General features: G+C 38.5%; 1 protein-coding gene across 1 annotated transcript in view; it reads right to left on the bottom strand.

The window, feature by feature from the left end:
- CNTLN (centlein) overlaps positions 1-11,790 on the bottom strand; it is a 197,996-nt gene extending 186,206 nt beyond the window's left edge. The window contains exon 1 of the mRNA XM_064641688.1: positions 11,482-11,790. Coding sequence (XP_064497758.1) covers positions 11,482-11,574 — 93 coding nt within the window. The 5' untranslated portion in view covers positions 11,575-11,790. The remainder of the gene's footprint in view (positions 1-11,481) is intronic.
- Between the last annotated feature and the right edge of the window lie 6,302 nt (positions 11,791-18,092).

Genomic DNA, 18,092 nt, shown 5'->3' with positions numbered 1-18,092 from the left:
CAATCAAGTTTGCATGCCAGAACTAAAAAGTTCTGAAAGAAAAAAAAAACCCAGCACACTGCATATCCCTTGCTCAAAAGCAGGGACAAATAGAAGATGAGCCATTAACAACCTTTTTATGGCATGACTAGCTACTACAGCAAGAATATTTGCCTTCAAATGAAGCTGTGAATTTATAAAACATTAGCATAAACCACAAAACAAAGAATCCCTCTGACTTATAAGCAGTGAAAGACAAATACCCTTATTTAAATTAAAACATTTTATTTTCCTTTTGGAAGGGAAATCTAACCATAAATACTGCTCTGGATATTTTATATCAGAAGTGGAAAATTGTATCAATATTGCATTTATTTGTCTAATGGAAACTTAAAAGTGACCTAAACATAGAATATTTTGAGTGTTTTTATACTGCTTTATCAAGGAGAATTAGCTGGCATTTTTTAAAAGAAATTATACTGAATAACTCTAGGAAAACTATTAAATTAGCAGTAAAAGAAGTGTCAAAAGCATAAGCAGCATCTTTCCCCCCCTCCCCCCTCCCAGGAACTGTATATTCATGACAGTTTGGGTATTAAATTTACAAGTATGTTTAGTTTTTGTTTACATGTCTATCGCTCACTGTGTTGAGAACAAAGATAAACTGAAAAACCTCCTTCTTCAGTGTAAATTCATACATCAAGTATCTCAGTTATCTACAGTTTTAAATCAGTACTCCTTTCCATGTTTCACTGTATTTATTTCAAAGCATGCTAACTACTCTCAGTCTTCATATCATACCTTAAATCTTTGCAGCATTAAAAATTATTATTCACTAATTAGGAAGATACCATCTTTTGAAATCTGGAAGAGAATACCAACAGAGAAGAAAAAAACAATACCCAAACTCCAAGGTCTTCAAACCCAATCCAAACAACCCCTTCCCCACCCCCATCCTGCCAATCATTGCTACAAAAGTACAGGACACAAACTCTCAGTTTAGTTCTTTTATCAGCAGATAGCCCCAAAAGAGGAAATAAAAGAGTTGGGAGGACAGAGGGAGCTATTGGTTTACTGTTAATTTCCAGTAATAATTCTATAATAATTATATACTGACAATTTTCTGTATTATGAAGTGAATATTTAAAAACACATGATTGTCAGGCTGGAAGAATTCATACGGAAATGCAAAACACTACATGGCATAGAGGGGGAGGGGGAGGAACCCCACAAAATATATAAGCTGGGTGGTAAAACAACTGAAACATCTGCAACAAAAGCATTACTATGGATTGTTTCAGACTTCCCTAACATCTAGTACACTTCTGACTAAACAGCTCAAGCCTTTGATCAAGCTGACATACATGCTTCACATGCAAGTGACAGACTTGATTCTTTCTTGATGTCTCACAGGATGTTTAAACTTACACTGCTATATGCTGTCAGTTCATATTCTCTTGACCCGGCTGTGCCAGAGTTTCTTTTTGATTTCCAGTGACATATTACATTCTAAATATTCTCTCTACAACCCATCCAGTCCTGCTGAGTGGTTACAGCAAAGAATGCTCTTACTCTTTACAGAACCTATCTTTGAGGTGCTATGCTTTTCAATAACCTAAAGAGTCACTAGAAGACTGATCTGTAATTCACAAGAAAACCTAGATGCACCAGGTTCTTAAGATAATACTACATTATTTTCAAGTTCACACACAGTATGTACTATAATACCTTACTACCAGGTAGAGAATTGTAAGAGGGCTGTAAGCAACCCATCTAGATTGATAGCTTTTTTGAACAGATGCCATGAACAAAAAAGAGCATTTCGCCCCCTTTCTGTCCAATTCCTTAGCATTATAAGTGATATAAAACTAATATGTAAATTTATTATCACAGAAAAAGAAGTTTAATTTAACTTCCAGGCATAATTTTTTATTCAAAGAATTTCCCATTATCTTGTCTCTGTTAGTAGTCCTGGCAACAAATATACGCTGGAACCAAAAATGGGAAAACATAGTATACTGCTTTACTCACACATATATGTAGAATATAAAAAATTGTGTGTATATACACACCCCTCGTAGAGATTATTGCATCCTTACCCATAACTCTGTTGAACGCAAACAGGCACCATAAAAATAATACAGTGTTGTCACATTACAACACTGATGCAATAATAGTGGTCTAAGCAAAAATATCACACAACCTGTACTAAGTGATCTCATCAACATACTCTCAGACTAGTCCATCAGTTTGACAAAAAGACAGCAATGCACTTAACTGAACAATTTTATTACACATTCTTAATTAACATAAATGATTCGTTGTGGCACCAGTGGACAAGAAATACAAGGTGTTCTCCGGTCATGAATTACCATCAGAGAAGTCAGATCAGTACCATCACAGGAGGAAGGAACCAAAATAAACATGCATTAAATGGTAGAGAGAACTTACCAGATAGACATGGACCTATCAAACACGTCACCCTCACTGAATAGCAAAAACTTCATTACTTTGTTCTTCGGTGAGCACACATGATCTCTGCATCCCTTCATTCACTGCTACAGCCTTCCACCAACAATTGCTTTTTCCTGAGTACTCAACATTGGAGACACATCTCTCTGTGGATGTAAGAATTTTTTTCAAAGAGGAGAGGATATGAGATTGTAAAAGCTTTCTTTTAATACCTTTATAGATCAAGAGGATAGGATAACTCATTTGCGAGCTTTCACTTCAAGCTGTCTCTAAACTACTTTAATTAAAACTAACCATAGTCATTGAAGTAATTTAGATGGAAGATGCACAGTATTGAATAGGACATGAATTTTCTAAGTCACATAAGTGCTTACTGGAAGCACTACAATTCTGACAGTTATTTTAACAATTCAACTGATTATTTGAGAACACAGGCTAACCTAAAAGCTTCACCACAGCTCTCAGAGCTGGCTTTTGTTTAAATATAATGCTCTGGCTTAATATAATCATAATGCATTTGTGGTTTTCAATGCACTCAAGAATACAGGAATGCACAAATAGTTTTATTTTACAGACAATATAACCATATGCATATATTTGGGTATATTCACTCCGAATTACCACAACTAACCAAGAGGAATTTGGGTCCACTATGTCAACTCTGCCTGAAATGACACTGCAGTATTTTACAAATCCTGTGAAACTGGGGAGAAATCAAGAGAATATTTGCATATTTTTTTAAGTCATGAGCTAGACAGTACCTGAAATACTTGAAAGAGTGTGCTCTTAATAACAACAAAGGGCAAGATTATCTGAAGTCATTCCTTAAGAACAGCATACCTCCTTCCTGAACCAAAGCAGTTTGATGGGAAAACCAAACCAGCTACAGTCATTCTTCTTGACACTGAATCTGTAACTACATGGTAAACACAGACATCAAAGTGTGTTCTATAGGCTTCCTCAGTGCAGTTGTAAAAATTACAAGCAGGAGCCTACACCTCTGCATGTAAAATATAGCTTCATTTACTGACAAATAGCAATGTTTTGTTATTCCCATAGCAGGTAGCTTTTCACTCATGCCTATCTCATGGCAGTGATGAACTCCCCAATGACTGGAGGAAAGGTAATTTCATGCCTCTTTTTAAAAAGGGTAAAAAGAAGGATCCTGGGAACCAACAACCTGTCAGCATTACCATGGTGCCCAGTAAAATCATGGAACAGACCCTCCTGGAGGCTATGACAAGGCGTATGGATGACATGGAGGTGATTAGATACAGACAAGACTTCAGCAAGGGCAAACTGTGCCTGACTAATCTAATGGTCCTATAAAACGGGGTGACTGCATCACTGGATAAATGAAGAGCTGTGGATGTCACCCACCTAGACTTTCTAAAGCCTTTGATACAGTCCTCCACAACATTCTTGCCATTTCATTGGACAGCTATGGGTTTAACGGATGGACTATTAGATGGATAAGGAATGGGATGGATAATCCCGTCCAGAGAGTTACAGTTAATAGGTCAATGTCGAAATGGAAACCAATCACGAGTGGTGGTGTCCCTCCAAGGTCCAGGTCTCCATTAAACACTGAGACCAACAGTGTTTAATATCTTCATAACTATGTCTTCATGATATAAACAATACCAAGCTGAACGGCACAGTTTCTGCACCAGTAGGAAGAGGTGCCATCCTGAGGGAGGGACACTGACAGGCTTGAAGAGCAGACCCATGCAAATCTCAGAGTTCAAATACAGCCAAGTGCAAGGTCTTGTACCTGGGTTGGGCAAATCCCAGTATCTATAACACAGACAAATTGATTGAGAGGAGTCCTGTGGAAAAGGATTTGGGGGTACTGGTGGAAAAAAAACCTGAACCTGAGCCAGCAACGTGCACTTGCAGACCAGAAAGTCAGCTGTATCCTGGGCTGCATCAAAAGCCAAGCAGGTCAAGGGAGACAATTCTCACTCTCTAGTCTGCTATTGTGAGGCCTCCACCAGGAGTACTGTGTCCAGCTCTGTGGACCCCAGCACCAGAAAGACATGGCCATATCAGGACAGGTCCGTAGCAGGGCCACAGAACTGATCAGAGGCCTGGAATGCCTCTCTGTGAAAACAGGATGAGAGAGAGAGGTTTGTGCAGCCTGGAAAATGCTTACAAGAGACCTGATTGCAGCCTTTCAATACCTGAAGGGCATTTGTAAGAAAGACAGACTTTTTACAAATGGCTGAAGTGACAGGAGAAGGGGCAACAGTTTTAAACTGAATGCTTTTTAATTTAAAAATATTTAAATTTAGATTAAATGTAGATTTAGATTGGACATAAAGAATGTGTGGACAACAAGATGATGTGGCAGTGGAAGACACCTGCAGACCCCCCAGGACTGGAAGTGTTCAAAGACAAGCTGGACATTTAAGCAACATGATCTTCTGAAAGCCATCCCTGTTGGAAGGGCTGGACTAGACAATCTTTAAAGGTCCATCCAATCCAAGTTGTTCTATGATTCTGATCTCTATATATAATCTTAAATTCCCACTCACATGCTAGGGTATTTTGAAATATTCACACACAGACATACTGTGAATAGGTAACTACTTTATAGAATGCAGAAGTATACTTTTTTTTGTTTAAATCTCGCTCTTAGTTCATCTTCAGTTTTACTCAAATATTCTAAACCAGTACTTTTGGAAAGGAAGACCATGTATGTAAAATTTCATTCTAGTGAACTGAAATTTGTCAAAAGTAAAAGGAAATAAATTTAGCTATTCAACAACACTACTTCTGTCTATAATACATAAAGAGTAAGACCTTTATTAAAAACACCTGTACTAATTAGACTCATGTGATTCACACTCCTTATGGCAAAATATAAAATAACAAAAAAACCACCAAAAGCACTAAACACCTGGCATCCCTTGGCATCAATAAATATGTGGTCTTCGCTTAATCACTAATAAAAGAAATTTGCATTTAATGAATGGAAGCATTAAACACTTTGCCCCATTTTGAAAGAACAGTATGGATATCAACAATTCATTCAGAAGAAACACTGACATGCTCAAATTCTCATACTGGTAGTTCACAAAATTTTCAATGTTGGTCACAAAGGCAGAAGAATAACAGCAAAGTCAACAGAAAAACACAAACACATCACCAGGGAAGAACTATGGTTTTGTTTTTTTTAATTTACTGTTACTTTCAATTCTCAACTATTGATTTAAAACCATTTCTATTATGTACAATTGACATGCATCTCCAATAGCTATTCATCTATTATGAAGCAATGCAATGTCTTGGTGTTAGTTAATACATTTTTCATGTTTACTTGTAAATAAAGGGGGGGTGTTAAAACTACTTATTCAATGGTATCATTTATAACTAGATTTTCAGTGAGTGTCCTGGATCTTGAATTGGTCCAGAATGAATGAATGCATCTACTTTTTCAGCTAATGAAATATTTTCCATGAGAAAAATGGGTTATAGCAATCCGATCTGTTATCAATGCTAGTGATCGCAATGAGAATGTTTTACAGCCCTCCCTGAACCACAAAGTGATCAAAATGAGAGAGTTCCACTGCCCACAAAGTACTGGTTTTTTTCTGCAAATACACTATGAAATAGGACATGAAGACCAGAATGGGTCTAATGCACAGCTTTTCACAACAAGCAGGAAACGTAAAGCATAAAACAAGGCCAGAAGCAACTAAGTCCCTGTCACTCCACTTCCCACAAAGGGCTGTTAGTCCCCTTTTTTGATTTTTTTCTATCCAAAAATGCCCACAGATACACGAAGTCCATTCATGAAGATTTCTTTCCAACCGCTGTTAATAAAGAGAAACAAAAATGGCAGTAACCATGGGAAGATCTCTTTATTCTCCATTTGTATTTACCACTTTCTGACAGAAAGTGTGAAAATTTTGCCAGTGAATCTGCAGCAGCAGAACAGTCACAGACATATTACTGATCAGTTCCAAACTTTTTTACTAATGGAGAACTATCTATTTTTTAATGTATAAACTGCATTTGTAAAATGAAAACCATATAGGGCAGAATGGCTTCTCCGACTAAACTATATGGTCTGCAGACCACTGGCGGTTGACAGACTGTACCTTTTGGGCCATGAGTATAAACTGTGCAGAGTACCATGCAATGGTGTACTAAATTTCTAACACAGAAAAGGAGTAGGCATTATAAGCACTTCAGTTTTTGCAGAACCACAATTTTAGAAAGGAAGTCCTCAAGTAGGAAAACACAGCATCCTTTCAGCAGTAAGAGATGTCACCTTACCTTTGAGAGCAAAACTGCAATGAATAAAATGCAGGCTGATAGTGTGGGGTTTTTTTAAACTGATAATGGAAAAATTGTTAGAACACTTGTTTGAACTCAAAACAGCATTTTCAACAAATAAAGAGATCCTAGGCTGAAAAATATGAAATAAAGGTAAACAAACCAAAGCCGTCTTGTGAACAACACCAATAGCATAAGTCAAACTGGAAGATACGTATTTGCTTCTTCCAGCTTTCTGTATTACCAGTAATACTGCTGGTTGTGGAAAACCCACTCTTGAATCACACTGTATTGTCCAAAGCAAGGATTTGATGATGTTTCCCATCACAGAATACTTGAAAGAACCTATCTTTTTAATTATAGAATAGTGGCGCATGAAAGAGTCTGTAGCTTAGCAAGAGAATGAGAGCTAGGACATCAAATACGAATCTTCTGCTTGAGGAATGAACAAAATTTTACACCAAATACCATTTTGATACCAAATGAAGTATCTTTCACAAAAAAAAGAAAAAAAAAAAAAGGCTGCCGGAAACCAACCAGGGAACATGCTGTGAATCAATATAGAGGAAATAGGTGGTTTAAAGAAATAAACGAGCTTAAAGTACATGAAAACTCAAAATGTACTGTTTCTGTTGGCTCAGAAACGCCACTCACGTATCATTTCCCTTATCAAAAACCCAAAAAAACAAAACAAAAAAACCAACCAACCAAACAAAAAACCACACACACAACCAACCAAACCACTCTAATTTCCTTCACCAGGAGCCACTATGCTTTGCGAAAACAGCACAACAGAAAATAATATGGGGTTAAAACATAAGCCAGATCTTTTAAACACCAAGCAGAAACAAAATCTACTGGGAGTAATAAGAACACAGGTATCAAAGATCTTCCATGGGAGGATCTTGAAATTTTATGGTCGTAGGCAGCAGCATAAAACCCTGAAATGAAATGCAGCAGTTAACACAAACACTAGAGACAAGATGTGTCATATCTTACTATCATCTTTGCCTTTTCACTGCCCCCCAACAACATGAAGCCCTTCACAGAAATGTAACAAGGTCCCAATGGAAACAAGAAATTTAAAAATAAAAAACAATTTCATGTTTTCAGTTGTTTTCCAGAACAATTACTTAATTTCTCAAGTAAAATAAGGAGGAGTATTTAAATTAAAAATTATTATCAAAATAATTATACAGTGCTTTATTGCATACACAACCATAACTTTCCCAAAACAGTATACTATAGAGACAGATCGTTTCAGCTTTATACAAGGCTCCTCAGTAGACAATTTGGGAACTTGGCTTTCTCATTTTTGCAAATTCTATCACAGAATTACAAGTCAACACGAGTTTTCACAGACTGACTGCAACAAAATTGTTGTGATTTTAACATGTCCTACTCCAAGATCTTGCTTCTTATGATTCAAGCTCCCACAAACTTTTGAGGAGTACTAAAGAAAATATCAAATACTCCAAACCTAAGCTGCAGAAGTCAAGACTTACCAGTAGAATCTCAGCTTTAGAAAAGAATGAAAGGGGGGAAAAAAAAAGGAAGTCAAAAATACCGTATTTGACTCTGTATGAAGCTTCACTTAGTGGGAAGTGTTATCTTAAAAGGCAAAATAAATACGAATGAGAATCTCGTTTTGAACAGAAAGGGCACCATCCCAGATGAGTAAAGGGGTCAGGTACTCCAGGATTCTGCTGCAGAACAGAGACAACATCCAGAAGTAGACGCCTGGAATACCTGTGGTTAGAGCAAAGCTAGCGTGCACAATACTTCCACCAGACTCAAGAGCTGCATTAGCTGGAAAAGGCTCCCAAGTATTCAGCCAATGGACCCCATATCATCAATGGGCTGCAGTTCCCTGAAAAGACTTTGTTTCAGAAGTGCAGTTTATATTACAGTGAATATAATGGTTAGAGAAGGTGTGTGTAGAAGAGAAACTTGGCATAATTTATTCAAATGCTAAATAACTGTTGGATGCATACATCTCTTCTCTAAAACTTTGACTAGAGTTTCCTAGAACAAATTAAAGCTTTCAGCATCAATAATTTTATGTCTTTTTTTCTTTGGAAAAAAGTATTCAAGAGGCTAATACCTAAAAAAATACCTAAGACTAATCCCTTTGTTCTGGTACACTGTTAAACTACTAAACTAGATTTCAGCTGGGAAGCTTTTTTTGGAAGTCCAATTTATGTGTCTGTGAACATATTACTCAGAAGGAAAAAGACTAAAAAAAAAAAGAAAGAAAAATCCCAGGCAATTTTGTCCAGTTGCTGGACTAAAAGTTAACACCCTCTCACTAACATCTTTTATAAAGACATTACATAACATTTCTATCCAAAATGCCTGCTAAGGCAGTCTACAGAAGGGATAGCCTTACCCAATAGCATGGAACATAGCACAAGCAAAATCTCACTAGACACTGAAACACTTTTATGCAAGGGTCTTCACACACCTCCACAGGTTGTCCTGAGAGGTTGCAGCCTCCAGCCATGGGAACACTCAAAACCTAACTGGACACCATCCTGAGCAACCTGCTCTAGGGTGGGGTGCGATACATTCTCTCAAGAGGTCCCTTTCAACATAAATGGTTTCACAACTCTACTAAAAAGACATACAAATTTTCAAAGATATCACAAGAACCAAAGAAGTTCTTAGATCTAAATGAAACTAAGTAGATCACAGCAGATCAAACAAAATTCCACAAAAGGAATTAGTTGGCCAGCAAAAGCTTCGTATTACAACTGTGAAGAAACTAGAAAAACATAACATTGACATTACCCATATGTATTTATGTTTTCAAATAGCCCGTCTTTCCACAAAGTTTTCACAAAATATGACCTTAAAATGGATTAATCATCCCCAAATAATTTTATCAGTTGACTTTCAAACCAGTTGAAGGATCTTACCGAAGCCCACTTTAGTTCCCCTTCAAATTCAGAATGTCTTCACAAAACTTTCTTTTTAAAAAGTTAATTACCTTATATAATACTACATTGAAAAAGCTGCATAATTTACTACATTATCACCTCTTTTACTTATTAAAATCTGGCTTTCCTGTTCTTTACATAACATACATATGCTTAAACCTGTCTAAATTTATTGACAGATTAGTATGGCAAAGATGTCTACATTGCAGTGCTTTCAGAGAAACCCTGTTTATAGATTACTACCTCGCTTTTCTTTTTATTTTATTAAGAACCTGAAATAAATCCTGCAGACATCTATCCCCTGTCATTAGAAAGATGGTATACATTGGATACTACCTAGTGCTGCAGAGATTATTGCAGAACACTGACTGGCTTCTGTTTTCAACTATTTCCTGTTCTTTTTTGCCTGCTTCCCTCCCAGAAAACTACCTGATCTAATAAAAGACAAAGATACAAGAATGGCAAGATAATATGCAAGAGAATTAAAATAAATACATTTAAAATATTTTCTGTTTTCTGACTTTAAAAAGACTGGAATGTGTTCATCAAGAGACAAGCAGAAACACACACATAATTGAATGCATCTAAAGGGGAAATCAGATGCTTAACTACAATTTTTGTATATTAAGTTACATTATCAAAGGGATCAGGAATTCAGATTTGTACTGTTTACTTCCAAGTTTCTATTATTTTTAATGCTCTTCAAAAATATTATATCCTACTATGTTTTAGTAATTTATAATTTATGTTCAACTACCAAATGAGCAGACAACCGGGCCTTCCTTCTGCTTCCACCAAATTTTGTCTGATAGTGCACATCTGCATACTAGGAATATATGTCTTCATAAAGAGTTTTCTGAACTTCTCCCACAAGACATTGAAGATACCCCCAAACCATTCAGCATTGTTCAGCATTTCCAAACAGGATTTTCATTAACAGCTCCCTCTCTCCATAGATCTTCCACGCAATATGTTTTTTCAAGAAGTCTGAATTCTATCCACAGCAGGAACCAGTGCCAGTTGTCAGGTGTACCAAAGCTGCTTGGAGAAGGGAACCTCGACTAACTCCACCGTGGATGCTTTCTTCTGATGACCACGTCAGCCCAGGCCTTCATGGCCTTAACCAGACCACATGCCACATGAAAGTACTATTTTGGCTTCCATCAAGCGAGAAAGCATCTGCAGCATTAAATGTCACCTTTCTCTCTGCTGCATACTTCTGGTGTAATCCACGTGTTTGGCAGAGAATTTTCACTCATTTTGTATTATCAACACTTTCATATTTTCAGGAAATACACCTAAATGTCAGCGATGAACAACTAATTAGAAAAACGAGGGCAGCGTACCTATGAATGGAGGTCTCAAGGAACGACACACGGGGGAACTTTTCAAAGTACACCCATAATTAGTCATTAAGCCCTCCCTTCCCAGAAGCGGCTCAAGTATACTTGATCCCCCCCCTGCAAGGCTGGGCGAGAGATTAAATGACCTCCAAAGATTCCTTCAAGACCTACATTTCTCTAAAACCCCTCTGCCTGTTCATTTTTCCCCGGAGTTGCACAAGGCAGCACATCGGGACTACTACTACAATTCAAGCAAATCGTGGCTTCTGGGGAGGAACGAAAAAGCTCTCAGGACAGGTGGTTTCAGCCAGGGCAAGGGCCCGGACCGGCTTAATTTCCGTCCCGGAACTGCCCGGGGCCCCGCTCCCCGTCCTTGCCTTCCGGGCCCCCCAGGAGCGTGACGCGAACGCGCAGCACCCGGGGGACTCGCCAGCCCGGCTCCGGGCGACCCCGCGCTCCGGTACCTGGCAGCTTCTCAGCTCCTTCGCCAGACCCCGCAGCTCCTCCTCCAGCTCCGCCACCCGCCGTGCCGCCGCCTCCACGCCCCACGAAGCCATCGCCGAGAGCCCCTCGCCGCTGCTCCAGCAGGGACGGCGAGGATACAGGAGGGTCCACGCCGGGCGGAGCGGGCTCACGCAACCCCCGCCCGCGCCTGGGGGAGAGAAACGTCGCCGTGAACCACAGAAATGAAAACTTTGCCCCGCTCCGCCGCACTCCAGGCGCGGGCGAGCGCCGGAAACCGCAGGGCAGGGGAGGACGCGGTGCAATGACGTCAGCGCTGCCCCAGCGAGGAGAAGGGGCGAGGGGCGCGTTTGAATTCGCCCGCCCGAGCTGCTGCCGCGCATGCGCCTTGCCGGGGTTGGCGGTCCCGGGGCGGGAGACTGGGAGCGGGAGACGTTCTGCTGGCGAGGAACGGCACCTCGGAAGGGTGGGCTGCGCGAGCCGTCACTCCCCCCCCGATGTGCGAGTCCAGACTTCTTTTTTCCTCACAGTCCCTATAGGAGCAGCTGCTATCTAGCCAGGGTGCTAAGAGAGGGATGTTGGAAATGCCTGGGAATCCAGCGGATTCCTGCCCTTCCTGAGCTGTAGGAGCACCTGTGCCGCGTCTCTGTTTAGATACCAGATATTTCCATATGAACCGTGCAGATCACAGGCTCACAGAATGGCAGAATGGGTCAGGTTGGAAGGGACCGCAGTGGGTCATCTGGTCCCATCCCCTGCTCAAGCAGGGTCGTCCCAGAGCACATGGCACAGGATTGTGTCCGGATAGTTCTTGAATATCTACAGTGAGGGAGACTCCACAACATCTGTGGACAATCTGTTCCGGTGCACGGTCACCCTCACAGTAAAGAAGTTCTTCCTCATGTTCAGATGGAGCTTCTCGTGCACCAGGTTCTGCCTCTTGTCCTATTGCTCAGCACCAGGAGGACACCCTCCCTTCAGGTACTTAGAGATATTGCTGAGGTAATGAGATTTTTCTGGGTGTTCTGCTGTGAGGTGCTGAGTCTCCAGCATACCTCAGTGAGATGCATCTTGCCTTTTCCTTTTTGTTTATATGGGTTTTTTTCCTTTTTTCTCTGAATTAAGTAATAACGTTTGCAAGACAATGTCAGAAACTTGTTTTTAGAGCAGGTCTTGCTTTAGAGCATCTTTAGAGCACTTTAAGATGCATGAGCATACCTCCTCAGACAGGAAGGTTATTCAGATTTATCAGTCCCAGAGTTGGATTTCAGAGCCTCCAACTGAAAGCTAAGGCTTGGAAGATCTAACCATTACAAGTAGGTGAAATACTTGGGCTGGTGCAGTTATATAAATGTATTGGTTTTAAGATCCGGATATGCAGAGTAGCTGGTTTTTCAATAAGGGGTTAAATAGCATTGCCAAAGCAAATCCTTGTGCATTTCCTGTAGCCTACTTGGGAAGCAAAGTACTCATAAAAAGCAGAGTTTCTCCCAGACAAATGGAAAAAAGTTGAAAGATGGGGGCGGAATATATTTTAGCCTGGAAAGAAGCACCAATTGAATTGCATTTCACCGATGTCAGTATCTTGCTACACCTTTATAAAAACACCTGCTTTTATAAAGAAGTATATTTTCTTTTCCCCTCCTTTGTAACTTTTGTACAGTTTGTGGAAAAGTTGCCCTGTAACAAGTACCACTGTAACAAGAAACAAAATTCTTTGTGTGTGTGTGCTTGCAGAGAAACAAAGGAGGTTTAAGCTTTGCGTGAATTAGAATATATGTTAAAATACCCAATCCTTCTTCCTTTGGCTGTGGGAGAAAGATTTCTGCGTCCTTGGGGATAGCTTTGCCTGTCAAATTTGATTTTTGCTGCATGTTGATCTCTAGAGTCCCTTCTCAGAAAAGAAAAGTGGCTACACTACTAGAGCTCAAATTATCTATTTCTTTAATATATTTTTGTAAGAGTTTTTACTATTACTGCAATTATTGCATGTACAATTACAAATGTAAACTTCAAGGTGAGAGACTGCACTGACTGTTTTCTTCCAGTTATATGGAAATCTAAGGAGATTCAACAATTACTGGATCAATACTATGTCTCTCCTCAGAACATCCTTTATAATTTTTATTGTAACTTTTACAGTTGTATATTGTATCATCTCATATTTGTGATCTTGCACTTTCAGTTACTTATCTTTGTGTGTTATTACATGTGCATTTGACTATAATGACCATTATCATGTCATAATTTTAACATGTTTATATTTTAAACTTTTTGTTTGCTTTTAGGGTTTTCTAATTCTCCTTTACCATAAGTTACCCAGTTACTATGATTCTACGTAGCCTTTGCTTTCTCCACATCCCTTGCCCTTTAATAACTATCTTCTCTGCTTTCCGTTTCCTAATATTTTTATCATTGCCCCCTTGACCGTTTGTTCCGTATTAGACCTGGGCAACAAGAAGCTAACCTTACTTAAAAAACAATATGCTTGGATTAACTGCTAAACAACTACAATGACTAAACAGTATTTAAAAACATTTTCCAAGTACAGGGTCATTCAAAGTTTAGCTGAAAAAATTCACTTATTACAGGGGCTAGGTTCACAGCTTGACACAACACAAAAGACCAGAATTTCCTATGACTTTAGAACCTTAGAAATTTGTGTAGACACAAATATGCTTTTTGTGTAGACACAATATGTTATCGCAATTAACACACAACTAACACTTTCCCATTGCAAGATACTTATTTTAAGGACTTTTTTATATAATGAATCACCTTTGCATTTGTTTTCCTGCCATTTCATAAATTGATTATCTAGAAAAACTTTCTAATTATTAACCCAAACAGTATTCATGATAATTCTTAGAATAATTTAGAAAACTAAAGTGTATGGTTAGCAAGTTTTGGTGAATTGAGAGACCTTGCCTTGTATCAGAGTATTCTGTGTATTATCTTTCTCCCAGATCTTTGTATTTTGGAATACCTGCATTTACAGCTATCAAATGCAAATCTGCTAGGCAGATTTCTTCCAATTCTAAATGTTTCCCTCTGGATTTCACTTTTTTCAAATTAAACTACATTAAGTTTGATTGGGTCAGCACAAGAAATTTTCCAAATACATAACTGTTGAGTAAGCATGCAATTTTTTTGTTGCTTTTCCACTTGTAAGAGGTCTACTAGAAATATACTGTGCAATTCAAACCTAGTTGCTAGGGCTTTTGTCACTTACAGTGTTTGTGAAAGTTACTCAAAGAGAAGTGCTCCCTAATTTGCCTTGGAGGTAGAAGCATTGATATTTTTGGTTTGGCTTTTTTTTGCAGTTGGGAAATTCCACATCTTTCATTGAATCATGTTCATATTACACACAAAATTGCTGAAAATATTTCTAGCAGGTTTTGGCAATGTTCTCAATATTTTAGTAATTTATGTGCTTCTCAAGAACATATTATAACATAGAAATATGTTAGATCTTGTTTAGACAATGAATTCAAAACATACTTGTTTTCAATAAAAGTTTATGGATGTTTTGTGATGTAGATTTGGTTTGGGTTTTTTTACTTATGTATGCATTCAGGGCTGCTGGGGACATTCTTTTCACTTTTGTGACAGCTATAAATAATAATGTGATTATAGTTATAGGAACAATAGTTTGGGGATATAAAAATGGCAAGGTCTGTAAGGAGAAGTAGTATCTGATATCGGATCACCTGTCATAACCAAGAGAACGGGTAGACCATTTAAATGGAAAAAAATGGTGAAAAAAGTATTTGACCAAAACTACACTTTTTTTTCCAACTGCATGTTATAAAGGATACTACTTCAGACCTCATTCCTACCCTTATAACATATTCAATTGAATTAGCACAGTTTAAAAAAACAGACCTGGAAAAGGTCAGCATAGCAGCCCTAGATTCATTGATGCAGGGACCTGGAGTTCCACCATTAGCGTTATTCACTTTTCGCTCAGTGACAAGAAAGTGCCATTCATCTCATAATCAGAGAAGAATACAGCAGAGGTCTTATCTACCCCCAAAAAGACAAGACAGAAAACCAAGTAACCTCCTAAAATTTATCAAAATTCCTAGGACATGGCTTCATGGGGAAAGTTCCTCTGGTTTACTGCAAACTTCTCTAGTACACACTACGATGTGTATAGGCTGGGTGTGTAAACATCAATCAACAGGTTACATTCCCCAGGGCAGCTACATCATGATGCCGAAGGAGTCTGTAACATGGCCTTCCTGTCACAATCTTCCACTTACCTTTGCCATCAGGAAGGCTTTGTTTTTTCGTTGTCTCATAAATGAGGTCACAGACCTCAGTACTGCAACCTTCAAGGCAATGAAAAACACAAGCTACTAATATAAATTAGGGTGCGTCAGCAGGAAAAAAGGCACAGAGGAAGGAGGTGGTTATCAGTGTCCTGGACATGGAGATGAAGTTTTCCCCACCCCATAGCACCTGCCAGCAACAGGAGGCCTAGAAGGAGAGACAGACAGCTGGAAGTCATTAAGAGGGGGAAGCAGATTCCAGAGTTCAGCTGTCCTGGCAGAGGGAGATTGGGTTTATGTTGCCATAAGATGAGGAGGTGTGTTTAGCTGAGCACTGGGAGTTGATCGTTTAATTGTTAATTTGTTTCTAAGTGAAATTAAACAAGGAAGGAGTTGACTTTGACCTTGCATGTGTTGTGTAGCCTGTGTCATAACTGGGAGAGTCACCTGGTTATGGGAGGGTTACATGGAAAATGAAGAGCAGAATTCCATCACCCTGAAACAGGGTATGAAGAGTACGTGACCACCCATGCTCAATAAGTAAGACATGAGACCCTTCTTAACCCAAGGAGTGGTTGTTGGAAGGGGTAATACCATCCATGACCACCAAACTTGTTGAGTATGCAGAGGATGCAGATGAGACTCTCCCTAACCCTAGGGATGGCAGCTGAGAACATACTCCTACACATCCTCCCTCTTACCAGCCCATTGAATTCATGCACATGTATACAACATGAGAGCCATGAACATATGCAAGTGCATCACTATCTACCCATTTTTAATATTAGAAATCAGTTTTACAACAATTTGTATGTTTTAGTATTGTACACTGCTGGGCAATGCACTGAAACACACTGATTTTGTGACTGCGGACAGATTAGAAGTATAAGTACTGGAATTAATTAAATAAGAAATTCAGGTTTAATTTTAAAAAATTGCTACACTACAAGCTTTTATCAATCAGAAATAATAAGAGAATTTTTAACACAAGTATTAATGTGAATATCTCAGGCAAGCTGCAAAATTCATATAAGTGTAGTTTACCTCCTTTTACGTGATGGAGAGGTTAAGGTGTAGTCAGGTTAAGTCACAGCAGAGTGCACAGCAGTAGTGTTGATAAAGCTGTTTTTGCTCAGAACAGAGCCAAGCCGTATGATTTTCAGGTCTTTGTTTAACAGTTCATACTGTCTTAAAAAGAAAAAAAAAAGACTTCAGGAAAACAAACAAGTTGAAAAGAAATATAAACACTGGTAATTTAGTCAAAAAATATTTGCAGCAATTAAAACACTTTCTAGTTTTATCAATATAGTTTAATTACTGTTATATATTATTTTACAGACACTAGCTTTTAAAGAAGAAAAAATACTTGCTCCCACTCCAAGATAAAGGAGTTTTGACATCTTGTTATATAATTTTCCTTTTGCCTCAATTATCTTGCTGAATTTTTTTGCTTGAAATTCTAAGCTAAATGTCCTTCTGTTTGTCTCAGTTGACCATCAGGTTTAAGTTACAGTTGCTTACAATCACTTAAATTCAGAAACTACTTCAGATGAACAAGCAGGATTCTATTTTTATTATCTGTGTGCATTGTGGCAGTTCCTAAAAGTTACTGGGAGGCCACTTTGTGCTGCAGTATTTCAGTTGCTAACACTGTTCCCAAAAGAACTGTTTGCTATAAATTCCCAGCCCAAAGAGAATAAAAAACAGATACTGCACATTGCATTCTAGGGTGGTACTGCAGACTCAGCCCAACATGAACTCTTCTTGCAGCCTGAACTCCATCATCACAGTGGGACTCAACTGACTCAGTTTACTGAGATAGAGATCGTATATTTTGGCAGCGATGCAAAGTTGTACATTTGAACTTCCCTTTCCTACTGTGGTTGAGTTTAGAGTAACAAAGTGAGACTCCATGTCTGTTGATTCAAGTTTTTAGACACTTTTTACTCAACAGAGTTGCTTCCTTTAGAGATAGAAAATATTTAATGAATAAATACTATATAAATATCTATATTTTCATAAAAAAAGAAGTATTATAAATGTAATGCAGACTCCAATTAAAATTATCTGAGAGATAAAAGGTGATTCTTGCAGAAATTAAGGAGAGTTTAATACTGAATTTTGATATATGTGTTTGTTTTGGTTAATTTTTGTCAGCAGTTGTATCCTAGTAATATGCACAAGACAAGAATTGATTTAAGCATGTAAAAGAATTTTGTTATTTTCTGAAGTCAGACAGTAAGGGTTCAGAGGTTAGCTTCTCATGCTTACTCATTTATGGAGTGGACAGGCAGTTGTCAGATCATGTTCAGTTTCAAATTTACAAAAACACAGGAATA

This window comes from Pseudopipra pipra, chromosome Z (assembly GCF_036250125.1).
Source record: "Pseudopipra pipra isolate bDixPip1 chromosome Z, bDixPip1.hap1, whole genome shotgun sequence".
NCBI classification, from domain to species: Eukaryota; Metazoa; Chordata; class Aves; order Passeriformes; family Pipridae; genus Pseudopipra; species Pseudopipra pipra.
This window is presented reverse-complemented; position numbering and strand designations above follow the sequence as displayed.